The sequence below is a fragment of the Geotrypetes seraphini genome, chromosome 3, assembly GCF_902459505.1.
Source record: "Geotrypetes seraphini chromosome 3, aGeoSer1.1, whole genome shotgun sequence".
In the NCBI taxonomy this organism is placed as follows: domain Eukaryota; kingdom Metazoa; phylum Chordata; class Amphibia; order Gymnophiona; family Dermophiidae; genus Geotrypetes; species Geotrypetes seraphini.
This window is the reverse complement of record NC_047086.1, coordinates 391027697-391053137: the sequence shown is the minus strand read 5'-3', so window position 1 is coordinate 391053137 and position 25441 is coordinate 391027697. Positions and strand designations below refer to the sequence as shown.

The 25441-nt window shown below is 42.5% G+C and overlaps 1 protein-coding gene across 3 annotated transcripts in view; it reads left to right on the top strand.

Annotated features, from left to right (window-relative positions):
• Positions 1–25441, top strand: part of EML4 (EMAP like 4) — a 401831-nt gene that overhangs the window by 141633 nt on the left and 234757 nt on the right. Inside the window, exon 1 of one of the 3 annotated variants that reach the window (XM_033936380.1) lies at positions 140–741. The exons of the other annotated variants lie outside the window; for them this stretch is intronic. Within the exon in view, the coding sequence (XP_033792271.1) occupies positions 693–741 (49 nt within the window). The 5' untranslated portion in view covers positions 140–692. Of the gene's footprint in view, positions 1–139; positions 742–25441 lie in introns of those variants that run through there. 3 annotated transcript variants of the gene reach the window in all.

Genomic DNA, 25441 nt, shown 5'->3' with positions numbered 1-25441 from the left:
AGCCTTTTCTCTGCTGCGACCTGCCCATAGGAAGTTGCATCTGTCTGTCATGAGCCACCTTGGCATGTGGAGGACCGGTGGGGAGGGAAAGAAGGGTTCAGCTGCAAGCGACCCCTAAATTGAGTGGCCCTGACCATTTTGATAGCTTCGCTCAAGCTGGTCTTGCAGGGAGTTAGAGGGACAGAGCATTGAAGTTGGGAGTGAGAGATGGAGCCTGAGGAGGGAAAAGGCAAAATACTACAAGTAAAGCAGAATTTTGGAATTCCCCCGGGAGTAGTAACTTTGTCCAGGTAATCTAGCAGATGGGAAGCCTCAGAATTCCGCCTTTTCTGCTCCCTGTCGGCTATTCGCAGTTGATTTGAAGTACGGTGCTCCCTTTCTTTGTCCGACTTTTGAAGGCGAGAGAAGCCATCGTGCAGCAAAAGATAATAAGCCAGTTTTCGGTTTGTTTGCATTAAGGCAACTGTTTGCCAAGGCTGAGATCACGTGTTCCTACTGGGTCAGGTTTTCAGTGGCCACGCCTCAGCTAAGTAGTTTCAATTATTCCGTCTAACCTTTGCTCATAGTCTACCTTGCTGCTCAGAAGTGAAGCTTTCATTTTTTTCCCGGAGAGCACAAACAGAAGTTGCAAATATGCACATTTTGCAGCGAGTGAGCAGTAGCTTCAAGGCATTTTAAAATTTCCAGGGCCAATGATTGGCGTTGCAAAAAGAAAAATGGACTCTGTGCCCAACCACCTTGGTAAGTCTATTTCAACAGTATTTCAGTGGTGGACAATGAATAATTTTGCTGAGCTTCAGTAGTTTTCGAATAGCTTGGAGTGAATTTTCATTTTTCTTGGAATTACTTTAAAGCTTTGAATTGTTTAAGTCACATAATATGGATTGTCTTTTTTGTTTAATAGAACTGCTTTAGACTGGTAAAGAATAATCAGCTATTTTTATTCTAGAAAGCATAAATGTTTGTGTGAGATTTTTAAAGCGTGCTGATTCCACATTGTTGTACTTTCTTAACTTCTGGCCTAAAAATAATATTGCAAATTGGCAAACACAAACTAATTGATCTAAGCTAATGGTACATTATTTTGAGGGAAAAAGAAGTTTAAAATGCCAAGATTTCAGTTATAAGAACATAAGAATTGTCGCTGCTGGGTCAGACCAGTGGTCCATCGTGCCCAGCAATCCGCTCACGCGGCACCCTTGGGTCAAAGACCAGTGAGTCCTAACTGAGACTAGCCTTACCTATGTCAGATTGATTTCATTTTCTGTCCCATCCTCCCCAAAGAGCTCAGAATGGGCTACAGGTTAACATACATAATATACAGTTAACAGGTTACAATTTGCCATAGTTATAGTACAAGTTTGGTTGTTGGGGTTTTTTTGACACATACTAGGGATTTAATACTAATTTATTTATTCAGTTTTCTATGCCATTCTCCCAGGTGAGCTCAGAACGGTTTACATGAATTCATAGTTATAGTGCAAGATTTTTCAATACAAGCTTTTATCCTAATGCGACACATACCAAGGGATAGGATTTTTTTTTTTCTTTCTCAGAAAATGCTTGTGTGTGTTTTCGACCTATGAACTGGTTGGTAATGCATAATTTCCGAGTACCTGTGGTTTTCCTGTATTTACAAAATGACTTTTTAGCCTTGTATACAAGGTGTTTATGAATTGTTCAGATTAGACATTCTGTTGGTGTGTAGCTGAACCCTCCCAGCACCAGTAGCAAGTGAAAGTGTGTCAGATTCCACAGTTGCTTATGGTCTACCTTTTCTCTAGGTGACAGAGCATAATAAAGTGTCACTGGATTGTAATCTAAACCCAGATGTGAAAAACAGTGTACAGTATTGTGTAGGTAGATGTTTTTTTAATCTTTATGAGTAATGATGTAGAGCTGGAGACATCTTTGCTTTAATACAGATATTGTCAGAATCTTTTGTTTTGGTTGTAATTTAGATATACAGTAAAGCCTTGGTTTGCGAGCATAATTCGTTCTGAAAGCATGCATGTAATCCAAAACACTCATATATCAAAGTGAATTTCCCCATAAGAAATAATGGAAACTCAGAAAATTTGTTCCACAATCCAAAAACTTTAATACAAAATACAATACGTACTTGTATTGCAAGACCTCGCTCGTTTAAAACAGTCACTACACTCTTGCAGCGTCAGAGAGAGAAGAACCATCAGCTCAGTTGTGATGATGTGACGCGTGTATACTGTATGTACTCGTATTGCAAAGCTTTGCTCTTTAGAACAGTCCTGCAGCGTCAGAGAGAGAAGACTCATCGGCTCAGTTGTGATGATGTGACGTCTATATACTCTATGTATTTGTATTGCAAGACCTTGCTTGTATATCAAGTTAAAATTTAATAAAATGTTTAAACCAAGTTACTTGCAATCCAAGGTTTTACTGTATATTTTTTTTAATGTTGGAACACTTTGATCTTTCTGTTTAGAAACCAAAAGGTCAATAAATAAGTTGTTTGTGGTACTTTATTATAGAATTAACCTAATACATCTGTGACTAGTTTCCAAGAAAAACCACAAAACAAAGAAAAAAAAAAGTGGAACCAATGTACTGGATCAACCAATTTTATTCCATGTAGAATGGCAGACTTAAAAGCAAACAAAATTTATCCAGCAACAATCCGTTCAGATGTAATAAACTGCAGCAAAGGGATCCTACACGGTCCGTGTTTCAGCTAACGAAAAGCCTTCATCAGGAGTCAATTGCAATTCTGCCAGCAATATTAAAACAGTACCCTGTGAACATTAGCTCCACCACTGCTGAACAGAAATGATTGTGTTTATACTGTTGAACACAGGCTGTGTTCAACCATATGATAGACTCAGTGAGTATCGGGTATACAAACCATAGGTTTATTATATGGTTGAACATAACCAGCAGTGAACAGTATAAATGCTTCTGTTTAGCAGTAGTTTACGCAGTGGTGTACCAAGGGGGGTGGGGGGGCGGTCCGCCCCGGGTGCACGTTTCAAGGGAGTGCACAGCCGGCCAGGCCCGGAACCTCCCGCGCTGCTCAAAATGGCACCTCAGCGCGGCTGCTGACTCTGCTCTGGAATAAGTACGGCAGCCGTGCTGAAGTGCACGAAGGTCCCACGATGACTGCATCTACTCCTCTGCTCCGGAAGAGGTAAGTGACGTCGGAGGGGGGAAGGCCGGCAGCTGCAGTCATCACGGGACCTTGCCGCAACTCCCTGCGTCTGCCAGCCCAGCCCCCCTCTGATGTCACTTACCTCTTCCGGAGCAAAGGCAGCAGAAGTAGTCATCGCGGGACCTTGCTGATTTGGATGGAGAGAGAAAGGAGCATAGCAGGGTGGTGGAAGGAGAAAAAGGGGGTCAGGTTGGTATGGCAGGGTGGTGAAGGCAGAGAAAAGGTCAGAGTGGTAAGGAAGGGTGAGACAGGGGGTCAGGGTGGTAAGGAAGGGTGAGAAAGGGGGTCAGGGTGGTATGGAAGCGTGGTGAAGAGTGAGAAAGGGGGTCAGTATGGTATAGAAGCTTGGTGAAGGGTGAGAAAGGGGGCAGATGCTGATGGAAGTGGGGGAAAGGGAGAGGAGAGAGTGAAATGCCAGAACATGGAGGTGTGGGAAGGAGAGGAGAGAGATGCCAGACCATTGGAGGAGGGAAGGGAAGAAGATGGATGCCAGACCAATGGAGGTGAAGGGAGAGATGGAAGGGGGAGGCATAACGTTTCTGGAAGGGGAATAGAAGGAGAGAAGATGCCATTTAGAAGGGGCAGAGAGAGGGTAGACAGTGGATGAAAGGAAGAGAGTGACAAGAAGATGAGGAAAGCAGAAACCAGAGAAGACAAGGTAGAAAAAAATTATATATATATATATATATATTTTTGCTTTAGGGGAGATGCATCACTGTTTCTGTGGTGTTGCATTGTATGCAGAGTCCAACTTCTTGGTGCTTCAGTTTAACCTTTGTCTACATATTTTTATTCTATCTCCCTATTTCCAAAACTAGAGTGTTTTTTAGCGTTGGCATCTGAGCTGTTACCACCACGGCTAAAAACCACACTACAGTTTTGTAAAAGGGGGAGGGGTTAGTTTGTGATTACATACTAGGCGAAGATGTGTTCTGTGTGTTCAAAAAGACATGGTTTTCTGTTAGGATTGACTGTGTAGGATTGATCTGTACTAGTCTGGCTTGTTTAGTTTTACAATGGGTTTATTGACGTACTGCTCACTGCAGTATGTAAGATACTGCCTTTTCCTAGGTACACTCTTATGTGACGTGTGGATTATTACTAAAAAGGATGGGCCCCATATGCTAGGTACGCCACTGGTTCACGGGCTGCTTTAGCAGCTTGAGAGTATTGTTTTAATATTGCAGACAGAACAGTAAGGGACCCTTGATTAAGGCTTTTCATTAGCAGAAACACGGACTGTTTAGGGTCCCTTTGCTGCCGTTCATCACCTGTATGGACTGTTGCTGGATAAGCTTTTTGCTTTTACATCCATCAATCTACACATTGGAATAAATGTAGTTGATCCAGTACATCAGTTCCATTTTTTTCTTTGTTTTGTGGTTTCTCCTTGTTTCGTGGAATCTTGAGGTTGTTTTGATCACTAGTTTCCAAGACTCATACTCCTGGACTACTGTAACATCCTATACCTGTCATGCCCACCAACATGCTAAAACAATTACAAACAGTTCAAAATCCCTCTCTTAGACTGATTTACTCGCTGAAAAAATATGACCACATTACCACCACCTTCCGAGATTCACACTGGCTCCCAGTAACAGCACCATACAATACAAATTCTACTGCACCCTGTTCAAAGCCCTAAATGGAACCGGCCAAGCTATCTGAGCAATCGCCTAAACAGGAAAAACACATCCAGACCAAGGAGAACTCATGCACACTTTACCCACCCCCAATCAAAGGTATACAAAGCAAAAAAATATACGACGGACTATTAGTCACCACAGCAGCAAAACTAGACCGCCACCTCTCCAATCTGCTGACTATAACTCCCATCTACAAAACATTCAGGAAAGAACTTAAAACCTGTCTATTCAAGAAATTTATCAAATGATCTAACTAAATCTGATCGACCCTCCACAGATCCTGATGCATACTACATCTATTAACCATGTATTCTCCCTAGAAATGCCCAGGCCAACTCTTGTAAACCGCCTAGAGCTGAAAGGTATTGGCGGGATAGAAGACACTAATGTAATGTAATGTAATCAGTGAAGGAATGGACTAGCAGCTGCCTCAGCACCCTGAGGTTGTGAGTTTGATTCCCACTTCAGCTCCTTGTGACTAAAGTCACCTAACACTTCATTGCCCCAGGTACAAAATGAGTACCTGTCTCTAAAAATAAGTAAACTGCTTTTTTGTAACCACACGGAAAAAGCAACATATCAAGTCCCCCCCCCCCCCTCTTTATCCCCTTTAATGCAAAAGAGGAAAAAAAACAACCCTTTTCAGAGTTCTGGCATAAATTTCTGTATTGAATAGGGGGAAATGGAGACCAACTGTACTAGCGTGTAACACAAGAGGGAGCATTGCCATAGGGGTGTTGTGAAAACTTTTGTGCATAATTATTGAATACGGCCTCAGCAAACCTAACTTGGGCCCACATGCTCCTTATAGAATCGCACTTTCACGCAAATTTTTTTTTCTGGCTTCAAATTTTGCATTCTATCCAAATTTTGAGCACCATTTATAGAATCCCCCCTCATGAATAAAATTCAATATAGTCCAATGTGGCATATTGATGAAAAGGTGTCCAGACTTGCCTTGTGTTCACTCTTTCAACACTAAAAAAGAGTTCTTTTTACTTCATTAAAAAAGTATCCAGGACTGGCTTCAGCACAAGCGGCATCACGCACAAGCACAAAGTAAGAGCGCCCTTTATCTAGGCCAGAATACTTAAAGAATAAACTAACCCTTCACACACCTTTGAGACCTCTGAGGTCCTCTCAAGGAGCATCACTGTCTGTACCCTCAGCAACAGAAATTGTATGATGTGATGCTCACTAGTGAGCCCTCTCAGGAATGGCCCCCACAGTCTGTAATTTACTCCCAGAGGGGCTATGTCTAACTCCAGAGTTACCTCTACTTCAGGAAGCAGGTGAAAGTCTGGCTCTGCACCTAAGCCTTTAATACATAGGGTGATTGACTATACACTCATTCTGAACCAGGACTAGCTTGCTACACACACTTTAACTTAGTTCAGTTCCTTATATCTTGTTTAACTGTACAAAGAACTTGCCTTGAGTTTCACACCCATCTATTTATCTTAACGGACTCTGTATCACCCATCTTGTTCCCATCTAATATCTGCACTTGACCTCTTGGCTATAGGATAATCTGTATTGTAGAAAAGCATTACCATCGTATCTATGTTATTTCAATGTTCTGATGTGTGCTTATTAGGTGTTTCATAAGGAGGAGAAGGAGGTGGCCTGATTCAAATCGATTCACTTCCGTGAATCAATTCAGATAGATTCATTTCCCCCCCCCCAAATCAGACTCACTGATTCAGTGAACAGCCTTCAACACTCACCCCACCCCCAGTGAGGCCTGCCATACCTCCAGGGCCTCCTAAAACAGCGGCGGTGGCAGATGGCTGGGGGTGGGGGTTCAGGGGGTTGGACAGTGCTGCACAGGGAGATAGGAGGGAGAATCGAATTGAGAAATCGATTCAATAGGCTGATTCGAATCAAACAATTTTTCCCTGAATCGGGCAGCACTACAGCCTAGTGGTTAGAGTTGCTACCTCAGCACCCTGAGGTTATGAGCTCAATTCCAGCCTGTTTCCTGTGACTCTGGGCAAGTCACTTAACCCTCCATTGCCTCTGATACCAGGACAGATAGGGAAAATACTTAAGAGCACCTGATTCTTCTTCAAAGTATTGAAAACTGCTTTGGGCGACTCTCATAATGAGAAACCAATAAAATTTACTTTACTGGGTAACCAGTGGTACATTTTTTTCTATATTTATTTTTAAGCTTAGTTTGGAGTGTTATATAATTGCATTGAATTATGTAAACTTGATCTACATGGAGGTAATCCTTTTTTCAAGTTAAAGAATTATGTGTTAATCATACTTTAACAATTCCCCATAGTACCTTTGGCGATCTAGTAATTCACACTGCCAAATGTGCCTGTTTTCAATTAACAAAGGCATAATTCTCTAGGCACAGAGGAAATGTATTTATAAGAAAAATTTTGCCAGAAGGGCATTGTCTAATTAATCCCCCCCCCCAAAAAAAAAAGTGTGAAATAATTTGCTGAAACAAGAGATCAGGCAAATTTGCCCATAGCAATTGTTAATCAATAATAATAACTTTATTTTTTCTATACCGCCATAATCTTGCGACTTCTAGGCGGTTTACAGTGAAAGAGAGCTGTACAATCAGTGAATTACAAGGTGAGAACAGGTAGGAAGTCACTGAGTAATCAGTGTTTACAGGTTACAAATAGGTTACAGTATAATCTTAAGCATTTTACATCAAAGAGGCTGAATGGTCAGTGAGTTACAGAATACAGGTGGATTAGGTAGATTAGGGGAAGTAATTAATTGTAATGAAACAATCTTCTCACAAGCTAATGGAAATTTTGAATTTGAGGTAGAGTGAAGCCAAGTCAGTGTCAAATGCCTCTGCAGATATACCTGAGAAAGGTTGGAAAACAATGCAGGTTTCTAGGTCTCGCTGCATCTTGTCAGGTAGAAACCGACTTTTCAGCCATCATGCTGTGGCTTTCTTCAGGCTATGCCCTGAGGTCTGCAGTGTGACTTTGGAAATAATGGGTTCACTGACCTGATTGGGAATTTGAATTTTGGCGGGAAAGTCAGTTGGTCAGAAATTTAAATTTTGTTGTGAAAGTCCATAGAATGGAAAAGTCTCTGCCAGGTTTAAAGATGTTCTCCCTGTGGAGCTGGGTTAGATGTTCTCTCAGGGTTTCTGCAGCTGGCATTGTGCTTGTTGCAGGTTTCCAGGTCTCGCTGTGTCTTTGTCGGGTAGAAACCAACGTTTCAGCCACCATGCTGTGGCTTTCTTCAGGGTATGCTCTGAAGTCTGCAGTGCGATAACACTCTTATCAAACCAGTACCAATGTAGTACCCACCTTTTGCCACCTTAGCTGGCCTGGCCACCAGCTAATACTAAACAGAAGAGCCTCCCTCTCCCCCAAGTCTTGGACAACTACTGTGACAGCTGTTACTTATAAAACACTGAAAGCACACAATAGCAAACAAAAAGCAAGGGAAGGTGGGTGGAACACCAAGCCATCTGTGAGCCCCACAGTGCTAATGATCGTTGACTGTGTTCCATTATATCCTCCTCCTCCCCCCCTCCCCCCGAATAAGGGAAGAAGAGGACTCAATTACCGTGATCCTTCACATTGTACCAATAGGAAACCCCTTAGGAGTATTCTACACCTCAGTGAAGTTCCTTCAACAGCCGCCAGTGCCTCAACCTCCTCAACCCATTCCTCCCTCATAACAAGTGAAGCCTAAGCAACCCAAGTTTCAACCAGGCAGCCCAGAGATATCCTGTACTGCCTTAGCCATTCTAAGAGAGCCTGTACCATGAACTTTTGTGTGACTGACCTTTAAAGTGTTTTACGGCGTGGCTCATCGATATTGCTCAATCTCATGCTGAGTTACCTATATTGCTCATTTATTTTAAACGGCATCGTAAGACGTAGCCTTTCAGCCATAAAACTGACTTGTTCAAGCCTGTGTCATAAGTTTAATATTCAAGGAAAACAAAAGAGAAATTCATTCTGACTCCAATTGTGGATTCTTTCTTGTATCATAGAATAACTTGTAAAATATATTGGATAATTCTTCCCCAAGAAAATGAAATACCTTGCCAACTTAAGGTAACCTTTAAACACAACCCTGGTGTGATCTTGGAAGCTACGTACCCGTAAGTAAGAGGTTGGTGCCAGGCAAACTGCTAGAAGCTATTCTGAAAAGTAAAATTATTGGCCATAAGGAGAGAGGTGACAGTGGGGGGGTAGAGCCAACATGGATTTAGCAATAGAATTCTGAAGGCTTAAATTTTGCTTTTGATCTGCTTTCATATTTTTTGTCCCATTTTTTTGCACACATATTGCCTTTCATTTAGAGCTCTCTAAAATTGGTGCATACGTACAAAATTATGTACATGCACTTCCTTGTTTATTATGAAAATGCACATCCTCGTTTAGCAAAGAGAAGTTCTGTTTTACCAGTCGTAAGTTTAACACCTTTTAGCACATTTATAAGTGATCCAGAATGGCGAGTGGTGTAGAACGGGTAAAAGTGAATCAGTTTTTCACTTTTTCAGAAATTACAAACACTAGGGGCTTCTTTTACAAAGGTACGCTAGCGTTTTTAGCGCACGCACCGGATTAGCGCGCGCTACCTGAAAAACTACCGCCTGCTCAAGAGGAGGCGGTAGCAGCTAGCGCGTGCAGCATTGTAGCGCGCGCTATTCCGCACGTTAAGTCCCTAACGCACCTTTGTAAAAGGAGCCCTAGGGGACATTCAATGAAGCTGCATGAAAATGCCTTTAAAACAAATAAAAGGAAATATTTTTTTCACTGAACAAACAGGTAAGCTCTGGATGGAACTCGTTGCCAGAGGATATTGTATCAGTGGTTAGCATAGTTGGGTTTAAAAAAGGTTTGGACACGTTCCTGGAGGATTAGTCCATTGTTTATTGAGAGAGACATGGGGGATGCGTAGAGTGTAGCTACGATTTGGGATTCTGCCAGATACTTGTGACCTGGATTGGCTGCTGTTGGAAACATGACACTTGGCTGGATGGACCATTGGGTCTGACCCAGTATGACTATTATTATGTTCAGAAAAGGGAGCATAGAGTGAGATAATAAAATTTGAAGAAGACAGAAAATAATTCAAAGTTCTTAAATCATGAGCAGATAATTAGTTGCAGAAAGTATAGCGAGATGGAGTAATGCGTGATAGGGAAAAAAATAATCCTAGTTTATAGGGACGTGATTTTGGTATCCATATCAGGAGTTACCACACAGGAAAAAAGATCTTGGGCCATGTTTGTTTAAGGATAGCATGCACCATGTTTACTAAAAGAAATGCTAAGCTATCATAAATGTGGCCCTTGGAGTCAATGCCCTGTAAACCTCTGCTCGACAAAAAAGAAAATTGAATGTTGAGAATTATGTGAAAGTGGATGTAAAGACAGATTGTTACAATGTCTCTGTGTGTCAGCCATGGTGTGACTCGGTGTGCATAGTGGCTGCATTTCTAATCAGTAACGCAAATAACAATATAGCAGTTCACGACAACTCAGATCAAAAGTCCACTGCGTACACGTTGCCAAACAGCTCATTAACATGCAAAAAAAAAAAGTGGAGAAAAAGAGGCCTCAGAAAAATATTTTTGCTCCTTGTTTTCAGTACATCGAGTCTTGCAATGGAGCTAACACAGTCATTGGTCTCTCAAAAAACTCCACAAAAATATATCAACTCTTTTCACGTTCTTTAGTAACAATAAATAAACAGTCGGGCACTTATCCTCATAGTTGTCAGGGACGGTCAATCACAGGCGGAAAGAAAATTCTATTACTGATGTCCACTCCACAGAAAGATACAGGCAAACCAAATATTCAGCCAGATAAGTACCTGATTTAATAAAAAGGATCCCTCAGTTTGCTGCTGTTTTTCTGCTGGTAAGGAAAAGTGCTTTAACCATGCTGAATAATTTTGTTGTTTTCAGTTCAGTGGAAATTGAGAAAATTATACAGAAAAGGTTGAGAAAAATATTGGCCAAATAACTTGATAGTTGAATTGAATGAGATGAAACTTGACGTGTGTGTGTGTGGGGGGGGGGAGAGTAGTAAAGAGAATTTGAAAATGGGACAGATCGGACACTTGTCTTCACCAGCACTTCTGGCTTCATCGGGGTCAAACAAGAGGGCTGCAAAGAGACACTGTGTAAGTGGATTCAGCGTGCAGCGCCATTTTGTTAGGCCAGTATGCAGTGTCTCTTTGCAGCCCTCTTGTTTGACCCCCGATGAAGCCGGAAGTGCTGGTTAAACAGGTCCTGTTGGGCCGTTTAAAGATAAGTGTCGGCAGTGTGATTGTTTCTTTATATAACTTAGATGTGAACTGACCAATTTTTTTACTTTTTTGAAAGAAACACTTGGAAGCACATTAGTTTGTTTTTAAGGAAAGTTTTTTTAAGTCACGTTTGCAGTGTTTAAGTGAGTTGCCATTTTTTAATAACACTTTAAAGTCACAACAACAAACATATGGAGGGTTTTTTTGAGGATCGGTGATAGAGATCTGCAACCTATCAGACTCTGATTTTGTGATTAACTCTAATCAGGACAAGTTTCTGAGATCCTTTTTTTCCTCTCTTTTGTTTGGTGTCTTTATAGACCTATTCTATTTTAGAAACCTTTTGATCCTGTTGATCAAGTAAGGTTTTTTCTTCATACTGTTGTGGGTGGTAGTGAACCTTGCGGAATCCCATAAAGGATTCTGACAAAGAATTATTTCAGAGTACTTGCAAGTTCCAGTGTTTAAGAAATTCCAAAAACCACTGCAACAGTGCCGTATATCCCCAAAGTTTTTCCTTGTAGATTTTTGTGGTTAACTAGATCAAAAGTAGCGGATAAATCCAGCTGTATAACCATAGTGGGAATTCCTTTGTCTAAATTAGATCTTAATGAAGTAATCAGTACTATCAGTACTACTAATAATAAAAGGCTAAAGGCTCTGCTGGTCTTGATCCCGCACCCTCTCAAGTTACTTCCTGATTTTGAGGGGCGGGATTGAGATTGGCAGAGCCTATAGCAATTTAGCAAGAGGGAAGGCCCCCGCGGCGTCTGGCTTTGTTTTTGCCAGCCGGTTTAGTGGGACTGGGATAGGACCGAAGGCAGGGCTGCTCACAATCCGGATGTACCGCTGACTCCTCACTCCCCCCTCCTCCCGGTGGCCGGCAAACAGCATGGAGGACTGCCGTGGCCACTGCTGGGAGGAATCAGCTGCCTGCTTCTGACCCGTGACTCTGTTGGAGGAAGCAAAGGGTAAAAGGTGATGGGGAGAGATCTTGGATGTAGGTGGAGGGAGAAAAAGAGAAAGTGCTCACATTCCGATCTGACAGGAAAAATCAGCAACATCCGCTCTATAAGCCACTCTCAAAAATAAGAATCCTCCATCCTTCACCTGTAGCACAGCATCAAATATCAAATAATCAAATCGCTGTAACGGTCTGTTGCACACCTTTGACAGTGGAGGAGCAAATTCTACTAACACTTTAAAAAAAAAAACCCTACCACCACCAGATGCTGACTGACCCAACGAGTAAAATCTATGGTTGCATTCCCTCAGGGGAAATTTTAAAATAAAATAAGACATTGATATTCTGACTTGCTGTTCAGCAGTGCATGGGTAGGAAGTAGCGTATTTTTGCATAATCAAAGCCAGAACATCCTGTGGGTCCATCTGGCATATGTATACTAGCCTGGCCTGCATCCGAAACATTTTTGTTTCGTGTGTTGCTAATATCTGTAGTTAACAGGTTTACAAAGGTTAAGGTTGGGGGGTTGGCAAGGAAGAAGAGCAGAGCAATAGGCTGACTAGCGATTTGTAGGAGATACGGCCAAATGAGGTACAGCCGACCAGTTATCAACTTTTCCCTCTTATGTTGTAACTCATTGACTTCAATCATTTTTATTTCCTCTGTCGTCGTCTTATATTGTAGCTCGCTGACTTTGGTCGGCTTTTCCTCTTTTGTCAACCGTATAGAACCGCAAGGCTTATGCGATGTATAAATAAAAACTTAATGTAAATACTATGAAAGGGCAAAGCCAGTTTTCATTGGAAAGACTTACCCTCCTCCCCCTTTACAAAGTCGCATAGCTGAATGCCATGCAGCAAATGCTCTGACGCCCAGTTATTTCCTGTGTGTGTCAGTGTCAAGAGTATTTACTGCACCAGCCCGCGCCATCAGCTTTAGTAAAAGGATCCATTTTTTTTTTTTTTTACTGTGTTTTCTGCAATGCTTTCCTTGCATTTAACATAAATGGATGAAGCATCTGCTGTACAATATTTCACAATTGAAAGGAGTGGTGGTCACATGCATATGCTTTATTCACAGATTACTTTTGTGTTTAGTAAACATTCAAGGGGATTTGGGTGTTGCCTAAGAAAATGTCTTATCTTAAGTTAGGGGCCCTTTCACGAGTACTAAGCTTTGGTAAGCACTAGTGGATGCATACCTCAGTTTAAAAAGCACTACTGCAGGGTGAGCTCAGGTGCCCTGCGCCAGTTTTGGGATTGGCATGCGCTTCCCACGTGCTAAAAAGTGTTTTATTTTTTTAGCACGGTGGATGTATTCTGTGCTAATGGGTGTGCCAGCCGATTAGCACGGGATTAGCGAGGGAGTTCTTAGCACCTACAGAATAGGTGTTTGTAAATGCTTTCAATCAAATGGCTAAATTAGCATTTGGCCATTAATAGAGGTAAATGGGAAATGCGGGCAGTGAGTACTTGCTCTTGTGTATGGGGCGGGGCTCGATGCAGTGCCTCATGGTGATATCTTGCCCCTGACGTAGCCACTTCTGGTGAAATGCGGCCACGTCTGCATTAGTGTTTTCATCTAAAAATGTATTCCTCTAAAGCAGGGGTGTCAGAGTCCCTCCTCGAGGGCCGCAATCCAGTCGGGTTTTCAGGATTTCCCCAATGAATATGCATGAGATCTGTTAGTATACAATGAGAGCAGTGCATGCAAACAGATCTCATGCATATTCATTGGGGAAATCCTGAAAACCCGACTGGATTGCGGCCCTCGAGGAGGGACTTTGACACCTCTGCTCTAAAGGGTAGAAAAATATATGTCCTTTTAAATTATTTCTTAAAAAAACAAAAGGGGCCTTCTTACTAAAGGACGTTAAGCCCTAATGTTCACTTATTGCATGGGAAAATGCTTACTGAAAAATGCATTTTCTGGTGATTTTGCATTTTCCATGCTCTCATGAGTTGTTTCAGTTAATATTTGGAAGGGGGAATGGTATGGGTGTCTGCATTAACAAGCTAGTGTGTTTCAAATAGCAGGTGCTAATGCAAAATAACAGGCATTTAAGTTCTAGGCGCTGTTCGGCGCAGATGTTGGTCAACCGTTATGGAATTGGGACTAAGCATTCTTAGGCCCTGGTAGGCATTGAATTCTTAGACACACTGCAATTTAGATCAGGATTTTCTTGGCCTAAATGAGTGCGCCCAAGTCGTTCCATGCCCAACTCTGCCCCAATACACCTACTTTCCATGTAGGCACTGGTAGGTGCCTCAGTATAGACATCTACCTCTACTACTACTAGTATTACTACTATTTATTTATTTGTAGTATTTATATGCCACTTATAGTCTAAGGCAGTGTTCTTCAGCCGCCGGTCCACGGTGCGATCAATGCGGCATCTTTGGGATGGCTCCCTGAGTGCTGCAGTGCACAAAGCCGTGGAAAAAGGCTCCTATGCGCGTCCTGCACCTAAATCGGAAGCCTTCTTTACGATGTCGCAACGTCAGAGGGAAGGCTTCCAGATGAGGTGTGGGACGTGCGTGAGGAGCCGCTGCCCACAGCTTTGTGCAATGCAGCACTCATGGAGCCGGCCCAAAGATGCTGGGCGTTGATCGCACCGTGGACCAGCCTGAAGATAACACCAGGGGGCAGGCCAGAAGGCAAGGCACATGAAGGGAGAGAGACAACAACGGTAGGGGGAATGCTTTTATTTTTTTATTTAGTGATTGATTTGTCTGTTCAGGAAGAAATGCATTTGTTTCTTTTCCTCTGGGGTTGTACTGCTTGCAGAGTCTTGCATCTTAGGGTTTGTTTGTAAATATTAGTACTTTTAGTTTTGGGTCCTGCATTTGCATGGGGTTATCTGTTTTCTGGTAGGAATGAATGTTGGAAAGCATACAGTGTGCTTTGTGTATTTTGTGGTTAACCATTATGTGTTATTAATACGATTATATTCTGTGTATATATGAAAAATGAATGGAAAAAATGGTGTTACAATTAGTACTATTATGAGGGTGAGGTCGGGGTGGAGATGGGCATGACTTAGCCCAGTGTTCTTCAACTGCCGGTCCACAAAATAATTATTTTTTTTCCGCCGGTCCATAGATGTCAAAAGGTTGCAGAACACTGGTCTAAGGGCTAGACTCACTAAGCCCACTGATCATGTTTGTGATTGTGTACCGACCAGATTTTCCTCCGACCCGATTCACTAACCTGTGTGCCGATCATCCTCCGATCCAATCCGCACATGCAAATGAGGGGAAACGGCATGCAAAGGCAGCGATTCATTAACCAAAATATGGAACACCAACTAGGCTGGTCGATCAACAAAGAAGTGACTGCTGAGGACCAGTGGCTGACGTCCTTTCCGACTTCCCTGTTCTCTGCCGCCCTGCTCTTGTGTGCAGCCATATTTGCGAACCCGTGGTTTAACAGAACACGCAGTGAGGAAAGATGGAGAAAAGCAAGTTTAACAGTTCCTTTTTTAAAAAAGCTTTATTATCGCGAGCCAGTGGTTTTTACCCGCTTTAAACCCGTGGGTTAAAACCACTGGCAACAATAAAGTTGCAACAATAAAGCTTTTTTAAAAAAGGAATTGCCTCTCTTCCGCCCTGCACGTGCTTCCCCCCCCCCCCCCCCTGGTGCTCTGAAAGCCTGATTGCAAATGTCAGGCTTCGGGATAGAAGCCAAGCTCAGCATTCCAAACAGAGGGATCTGTCTTTCTCTTCTTTTTACTTCTGGGCTGCAGAGGTGACAGTTAGTTGGTCAGTTTGCACTTGGGGAGAGCCAGCGCATGCGCAGACCATCTACAGGCAAAGAAAATGGTCTGTGCATGTGTCAGGATCGCTCTGCAGCGATCCATGGGATTGCTTGTGGGCGTGTTTTGAGATTAGAGCATTTGCACGTGCAGTCTTTTGTGAATCGGTCGCCCGGGATTGGATCAGTCACGGAAAGGAAAAGAAAATTAAGAATAACTTTTGAAAGATGAATGTGTGCATCAACACTCTTGACGCTGTCTAATTTATGTAATGCAAATTAAAAAGACTTATCCAGCACCATGAGAGCTCTGAGGGATTTTCTTTCTGTCAACTTTAGCAGAAGCTTTTTAGAGCAATTAGTTTGGTTTGCTTCATGTTTTTCAAGAATTAGGCGAGACTTGAATAACCATCAGATAGTATCTATCCTTTCACTGTTCATTGTCAGTGATGCATGGCCCTTTCATTGAATGCACTGCTTCTAAGTAAACAGAAGGTGAAAAAATGCGGGGAGTGGAGTGTAGGAGTAGCCTAATGGTTAGTGCAGCAGGCTTTGTTCCTGACAACCTGGGTTTGATTCCCACTGTAGCTCCTTGTGATCTTGGGCAAGTCACTTAACCCTCCATTGCCTTCTATGGTCAGTGAAATTGTACCTTCATATAATGTGTACAGCACTGTATAATAATAATAACTTTCTTTTTCTATACCGCCATAGTCAGATGACTTCTAGGCGGTTCACATCGAAAGAAGGCCTGGACATTCAGCGAATTACAAATGCATGGGGGGGGGGGGGGAATGTTACAGAAGAAAAGTGTAGTAAGGGGAGGAAAAGTAAGAGGGGTTGTAAGGGGAGGGAAGTGAGAGGGGTTGTCTGAGAGATTGCTTCGGGTTTGTAGGGGGAAAAGCATGGTGAGCGAAGGTCGGTCTGTTTAGGTGATGAATTTATCAAACAGAGTGGTTTTGATTGATTTTTGGAATGTGTTGTAGGTCTGTCTGGTTTTATTTATGTAGTTTCCCAGCCAGGATTGTTGTTTGTTAGCTTGGAACATGAAGGTTCTGTCAAGGAAGGATTTGTATTTGCAGTCAGTGATTTTAGTATAGGCGAAGATGTTTTTGTTTCTGGTTGTTCGTGTGGGGTTGTGTAGTGTGAAGTGTGCAGGTAGGAAGGTGCTAGGCTCCAGATTTGTTTGAAGCAGATGCATGCAAATTTGAACTGTATTCGTGCTTCTATTGGTAGCCAGTGCAGTTTTTTTGTAGTATGGGCTAATGTGGTCATTTTTTCTCAGTCTGAAGATTAGGCGAACTGCAGTGTTTTGCACTAATCTCAGTTTCTTTATTGTTTTTTGTTGGATACCCAGGTAGATGATGTTGCAGTAGTCCAGGGTGGATAGGATCAGCAATTGTACCAATAACCTGAAGGATGTTATGTCAAAGTATTTTTTAATAGTCCTTAGCTTCCATAGTGTATAAAAATATTTCCTCACTGTTAAGTTTGTATGGTCAGCCATGGTCAAGTGCGTGTCTAGTGTGATACCCAGAATTTTTATGGTTTTGGAAATCGGATATTCGTGGTCGTTTATTTTTAGTGATGTTCTCGTTATTTTGTCATTGGGGCTTGCCAAGAAGACTTTTGTTTTCTCTGTGTTTAGTTTCAGTATGAAGTTGGTGGTCCATTTTTCAATTTCTATCATAATGTGTGAGAGGTTGTCTATAATTTCAATTGAGATGTCATTTAAGGGGATTAGGATGGATATATTGTCTGCGTATATGTAGTGCTTTAAGTTTAATTTTTGTAGTCGGTGACCTAAGGATGCTATGTAGATGTTGAATAATATAGGTGATAGAGGGGAGCCTTGGGGTACCCCTGACGGGTTTTTCCATGGATTGGAGTGATTTCTGTTACTGGCTACTTGGTAGGATCTGTTTGTTAGGAATTCTTGAAACCATTTCTTTACCTTTCACGAGATTCCCATTACATCAAGGCATAGTAGCATGATTTCATGGTCCTCATCCTACCTAAACTTCAGGAAATTATTAAAAACTAGCCTATTCCACCGAACTACAACCTAGCCCTTCCTCCCTCCCTCCCTCCCCTGCTCCCCAAGTTCTCTTTCCCTACCCTTCGCCCTGCCCACCCACTTTTGTCCCTCATATTTCGCACGTTCCCCCGCACTCGCATATTTATTGTATCTGTATTCGCTGACTGTAACATCTCGCTGATTGACCTGCCCTTCTCTGTTGTAAACCGTATTCGCTGATTCTGTGTTGTATCTGTATTCACTGATAGTATCTATTCGCATATCTGTATCTGTATTCACTGATTGTAACTATTGTATTCACTGATTGTTGTAACTATTCGCTGATTGTCCAGCCCTTCTTTATTGTAAATCGCTTCGAACTATTACGGCTTTGGCGGTATATAAGAAATAAAATAATAATGATAATAATACTAGGTCGAACGCACTGCTAAGGTCTAGTTGCAGAATCAGTGCGCTTTTTGCCTTTGCTGAATAGATCATAGAGGTGGTTTAGTATGGAGGCTATGACCGTTTCTGTGCTATACCCTTTCCTGAAACCTGATGTTCGCTGAGGATGTTAAATTTGTCTAGGTAGTTTACTAGTTGGAGGTTGACCAATCCTTCTAGTAGTTTAATGAAGAGGGGAATGCTTGCTATGGGTCTGTAGTTGGATGTCAGTGCTGTAGAGGTTTTCTGATCTTTGGGGATAGGTGTAATCAGTGCTTGGAGATGTTTCTCTATTCTGCTCTATTTCACTTATAATAAAATGGTTTAAAACTTAAAAAAGAAAAAAGCACAGCATCAGGATCTGCTTACAGGAACCATTCATTGGATGTGAGTTTTCAACATGCTCTATCAGTTGCATACCAAAACCTTGCTGGGTAAGCTAGGAAGGCAGAGTAAGCCAAAGATAGGAAGCACATGCTGGAAAAGGAGAGTTGGAAGAAGAGGCAGGAGACACATGATAGGGAGAATAGGTATAGGGCTACAGAGGCAGATACTGGAGGAAATGAGGCAAAGAGCAAATACTGAGCAACAGGTGACAGTCAGGGGATGCTGAAGTTATAGGTCTAGTAGCAATATAGAAATTAGTAGTAAGTGGTTCATTACCAGTGCACAGGCTCTAGTCCAGGGGTGGGCAACTCCGGTCCTCGAGGGCCGGAATCCAGTCGGGTTTTCAGGATTTCCCCAATGAATAAGCATTGAAAGCAATGCATGCAAATAGATCTCATGCATATTCATTGGGGAAATCCTGTAAACCCGACAGGATTCCGGCCCTCGAGGACCAGAGTTGCCCACCCCTTCTCTAGAGTCCTGCCTCCTCTGACGATCCTTCTATTTCCTGCTAGAGAACACTAGCTAGAGCAAAGCAGCCTGTATACAGGTAGTGGCATAGTAAGGGGGGTGCGGGAGTGGGGGATGGTCCATCCTGGGCGCTGTCTTCCTAAAGGGCATGGCGCCCCTTCTGCTCTCCTTGCCATGAACGCACGCCTCTTACCTTCTCCATACCTTTTTTACTTCCCCGGTGTGAGGTTGCTGCCGTGTTCAAAACTTCATAAGTTCTACACTTTTTTTCCATCCATCAACTTATCAAAAGAAACAATTTTCAGCTTCCCCTTACCTTTTGTACTTTCCTTAATTGTAATTCTTTCCTATATCAATTGTATTTGCTCTCCATTTACCTTTTGTTTCACGTTAATTAAGTTTGACGCATCTCATGTTAGTCACGTTATTTGTTTTAAATGCTGACTTAAAATACTTTTGTTATAATTATTTGTATTTTTATTGGTGTTAATTTTAATTCCCTTTACATCCTACCTGTAACTCGCTTAGAAGGTTTGATAAGCGATGGAATCAAATTTTAATAAAAACTTGAAACTTGGCATCGGCGCTCTCTCTGACATCACTTCCGGGACCCCTCACCTAGGAAGTGATGTCAGAGGGCGATCGGACACTGATGTGGGCATGATGCTTACGCCGGAGAAGTTAAAAAGGTACTAGGAAAGGGAAGGTGGCGCTGGTGTTGGCTTGGGGGGAGCGGAGGGGTGCTTCTAGCCCTTACTATACCACTGCCACAAGGGGGAAGGGGATGAGATGAGATACTGGAGAATGTGTGTGGCAGGAGACAAAAGGCTGCTCCAAAATTGGCCGCTCAGTTTAGGCAGAAACCAAAGCTGAGAATGAAACAGGCCAGGCTCCATTCCCTCTCCCTCCCCCCCTACTGACACTGTACATAGTCAGCCAGACAGCCTTCCCCTACCCTCAAGCCTTTGCTGCTGCCACCACACTCAGCCTCCTTTCCCCTTCCGAGACCCACTAGTCGGCCAGAACCCCCATGGGCCTACCTCAGGTGCCCTGATGGTCTAGTGGTCGAACTGGGGCAGGAGTGATTCAGAGTCCCTCTCTTTCCAGCCATCACCGCTGCCAAATGCCCACCGTAATATTCAGTGTTAGTCTCACAAGACTGCCGCTGACGGTCTTGATGGCCACCTTGGGATTGGAGTCTCTGGGATTCATATGACCAAGAAGGGAACGTCTAAAATGTAAGATGGCACACACCACCACCGAAGTGATACGGCAGAGGAAAGGCCTTGAAGGGCTTGCTGTGAACAGCCTGTTTACAGCGCTGCTACTTCTGCTTTGGGTAAGGAATGGGGGGTTGGCAGGTCAGGACTGCTGCCACTGCACTGACGCTTCCCTAGTCGGTGGTTCCTCCCTGCTCGGCGGCTTCCCTGCTCGGCAGTTCCTCCCTGCACGGCAGCTTCCTGCTTGGCGGCTTCCCTGCTCAGCCACTTCAAACTCCGTGCCTCTGCATGTGCAGTAGAAGAAGCCAGAAAACCACCGCACACAAAATGCCACAGGCTCCTTCTACCGCGCATGCGGGGTCACGGAGCTACAGATCACGGAGGTAGGAGTGCGCATGCGCGCTTAGGGTTTTATTATTAATGATGGTAATTTTATCATTTTATACTTATATATCTACATCTTTCTAAAGCCTAATGTAAAAATAACATTATAACATATTAGTTGATATACGGTCCATCCAATCTGCCCAACAAGATAAATGTGAGTAGGAGTTGGATAGAAGAAAAATAGAGGAGTCATAGATCGAAGGTTTGATGCATCGATTCCACAGCCCTAGTTGCATCCACTCTGGTTATTAGATATTGATTTATTAATGACCATCAGCTTCAGCATATCAATGCCTAGAATCCATAAGGGGATAGTTCTTTCCATTTTCTTACTCCAGCTCAATGGAAACCTCTTAATCTGACTTTTGGAGACTGTGGTCTTGTTTGAGGATTTGTCTCGGATGGAGTCCCTAAATGAGTGCTTCTGTCACTGCCTTCTTGTGTTTGAGTGTTTGTTTATTGTTACTGTTTTGTATTTATGGCATTCCTTTTACAATTTTCTATTAAGTTTCTGTTACTTTTAATACTATTTTTTCAACCTGTTATCAGAGGAGGTAGTATATCAAATCTAAAATAAACCATAAATCTTTATGCTTCTAATAAATACTGTACTCAAATTAATGATAGTAACATAGAAACATGATGGCAGATAAAGGCCAAATGGCCCATCCAGTCTGCCCATCCTCAGTATCCATTAGTAGATAGTTTACTGCTTCTAATAATGAACTTATCTTGCCTTATAAAAACAGATATTACATTGGTGACACAGTCTCTGAATAGCATTCAGATGCTTACTGTATTAGGTTGTTATCTTAGCCATGGGCCCTGAGTTATAACCATAAACCATTCAGCTTGTTCCCCTCTCCCCCACCCTAAAACAAGCATCTGTGAGGAACCATGTTAATATTAATGGCTGCCAAGATCATACATTATATGTAGTTCCACACATTTAAAACTGTGCATTTAAAGCATCTTGGATTTAGCTGGATTAACAGTCACAATGATTCTACACAAAGGGGCATAATGAGAGTGCACAGTTTTATTTTCAGGCCTTCTTTCCAAAGTTGTACTCCAGCAGGATGTATAACTTGAGGAGGAGGATCAGACTGAGCTGGAGGGCACATCAGGCTTGCCATCTGGCAGCATATAAACATATATTTATCCAAAATATACAGATAGGCAGCCTGATTGGGCTGCCACCTTCTCACAGTGTGATTTATCATTCCTAATGCTCATTGAGTCTGGTGCTGAACATGTTTGGTTACCCTGTAACATGCGAGAGAACAGTAGTGATGAATGAGGGAGGAGACCATCGTTACAGTCCCTGTATGGGTAGAAAGAAAAATCAAGAAGAAAATTGTGGTTTATACATTTCTAAAGCCAAACCTAAGAACTTGAATCCTATAAATTAGCAATACACAGTCAATATAGAAAACATTCATATCTCTCCAATCCAGATAACTAAAAAAAAAAGTAGAGAAAAAGAGACCTCAGAGCACTTTGTTCCAACAGTCCTGTGTAGGAGATCCAACATAATCACAGGTCTCGGAAAAAACTTCACTTAAAAATCATAGATCCTTATCAGAGTAGCAATAAACTTATCTTCATAGCTGTAACCTGGGGGTTTCTTGAACTCCTACAATTCAGACTGGTTTCAAAATGGCTTTTCTTAACAAAAATAATCTACATGCCCTTCTGCTATTGGAGCATAAGTCTGCCCATCTCATCCCTAAAAGGAGACAAACGTTTCTTCAAATTTGGGAGTCCTATATTTTTTCTCTGGGCGCTAAGGCCCACAGTGCTATATTGAACTCCTTGTAGATTTGTTGCCTGCTTTGCTTTAGTGCAGGGGTGTCAAAGTCCCTCCTCGAGGGCCGCAATCCAGTCAGGTTTTCAGGATTTCCCCAATGAATATGCATGAGATCTATTTGCATGCACTGCTTTCATGGTATGCTAATAGATCTCATATTCATTGGGGAAATCCTGAAAACCTGACTGGATTGCGGCCCTCGAGGAGGGACTTTGACACCCCTGCTTTAGTACTAGGTGAGGCCAACCATGGGACAGGGCTCGTGTTTTTGTTTTTTATTTTTCTTCCCCCTTGTTTCCTCTATACATCCCAGCTCCAGTAGGATGTCAAGAGTCTAACCTCCGATACATGGGTTTTTTAAAGGGATGTCTCAGTGTTGTCAACTTACAAATGAGGTGCAGAGGTAATAGGGTTCTTCTTTCTCTTTTTCTCTCTTGGGGGGAAGGGATTAACACACTATTGTTTTTTTATACAACATAATCTGATGTTTTTCTTCTCTCTTGTGTATTTTGGATTCTGCCTGGTGTATTGGTTGCCTTTTTAAACATCAATAAAAAAAAAATTGTTTACTCTTAAAAAGCCCGAAGCTTCAAATAGGGAAATATAAAGACCTACTGCACACCACACCAAGAATGACCCAATTAGGTGAGTCATTATTGCTGGAGTTCTGTCGAGCACCAAATTCAAGCCTCCATCATGGCTGGTGACGTCACTTCCTCGATCCAAGGAGGTCAGATCATTTCTTAATGCATCTTAGTAAAAAGGGCCTCAAAGTGACTTGTAGCAGCTGACATCTTTGTGATTTTCCTTTGACAGGGCAACTTCGAACCTGTCCTAGGGAGATCTCTAGCCAGCAGCATTTTTAGGATTTCCAGAATAATTGTGCATGGGTGGAATGCAAGTGCAATGAAAACAATTTTTTTTTTTTAATTCTTTATTGATTTTCCAAACTTCAATAGTGCAGTACACAAATATATAACATATAATAAGTCAATAAAAGCACATTCAACTTACAAATATACCGTACATAACCAACCATTTTCTCCCACCCACCCAATGATTATTCAATAAAACACAGAAACATATATTTTCCCACTAACCTTACCCTATTCAAAATAATATCCTCCTCCCACCCACCCCAAGTGTACATATTCAAAGGTCAAAATTAGATAAAAAAATTCATGCAGATCAGTCTTCTGAATATTCCCTTTAGATATCTGAAAAATCTGACTAGCTGGGGATTACCAGGGATAGGTTTGGAATCATTGCTTTATAGCAGGGGAGAAATGAGAGCTGACTTGAAAAAAATCTTGTGTGGCTTGTTTCTTGAAGACCTATTTACACCTTTTTTTTTTTAACTTTAAGCTGGTATCTGAGGATTTGTTAGGGAAGTTGAGCCTGTTTAATGGATGTTTGCTTCACGCATCAAGGTGCTAGATCAGGGGTAGGGAACTCCGGTCCTCGAGAGCCATATTCCAGTCGGGTTTTCAGGATTTCCCCAATGAATATGCATTGAAAGCAGTGCATGCAAATAGATCTCATGCATATTCATTGGGGAAATCCTGAAAACCACACTGGAATTCGGCTCTCGAGGACCGGAGTTCCCTATCCCTGTGCTAGATGCTGTTTTCACGTACATTTGAATTTGATTGAAAACAATGCATTCATTTGGGTGGGGGAGAGGGGTGAATTTGTGCATATGTTGTTTCTGCTGGCGTGGTCTTTTCTAAGATGATAATTAGAATTCTTTCCAGATTCAGATACAGTATGTCCTGGAGTTAACTGATTCCTAGGAGCCACACAATGAGGGACCCCTATTTGTAGTTTTCTTGGTATGGTATAAGAGTAGTTTGCCATTGTCTTCTCATAAGAACATAAGAATTGCCGCTGCTGGGTCAGACCAGTGGTCCATCATGCCCAGCAGTCCGCTCATTTGGCGACCCTCTGGTCAAAGACCAGCACCCTGAGACTAGCTCTACCTGCGTGCGTTCTGGTTCAGCAGGAACTTGTCTAACTTTGTCTTGAATCCCTGGAGAGTGTTTTCCCCTATGACAGACTCCGGAAGAGCATTCCAGTTTTCTACCATTCTCTGGGTGAAGAAGAACTTCCTTATGTTTGTACGGAATCTATCCCCTTTCAATTTTAGAGAGTGCCCTCTCGTTCTCCCTATCTTGGAGAGGGTGAACAACCTGTCCTTATCTACTAAGTCTATTCCCTTCAGTATCTTGAATGTTTCAATCATGTCCCCTCTCAAACTCCTCTGTTCGAGGAAGAAGAGGCTGAGTTTCTCTAATCTTTTGCTGTAAGGCAGCTCCTCCAGCTCCTTAACCATTTTAGTCACTCTTCTCTGGACCCTTTCGAGTAGTACCGTGTCTTTCTTCATGTAAGGCGACCAGTGCTGGACGCAGTACTCCAGGTGAGGGCGCACCATGGTCCAGTACAGCGGCATGACATCTCTCTCTGACCTGTTCGTGATCCCCTTCTTTATCATTCCTAGCATTCTGTTCACCCTTTTTGCCGCCACCGCACATTGTGCGGACGGCTTCATCAACTTGTCGATCAGAACTCCAAAGTTTCTTTCCTGGGAGGTCTCTCCAAGTACCGCCCCGGACAACCTGTATTCGTGCATGAAATTTTTGTTATCCCAGGACAAGCAGTCCACGTTGAGCCTCATCTGCCATGTCGATGCCCATTCCTCGAGCCTGATTATGTCACATTGCACATCTTCGCAATCCCCCTGTGTCTTCACTACTCTGAATAACTTTGTATCGTCCGCAAATTTAATCACCTCACTCGTCGTACCTATGTCCAGATCGTTTATAAAGATGTTAAAGAGCACGGGTCCAAGCACCGAGCCCTGCAATGTGTGTGTGTGGGGGTGGGGGGGAGTGCATGACT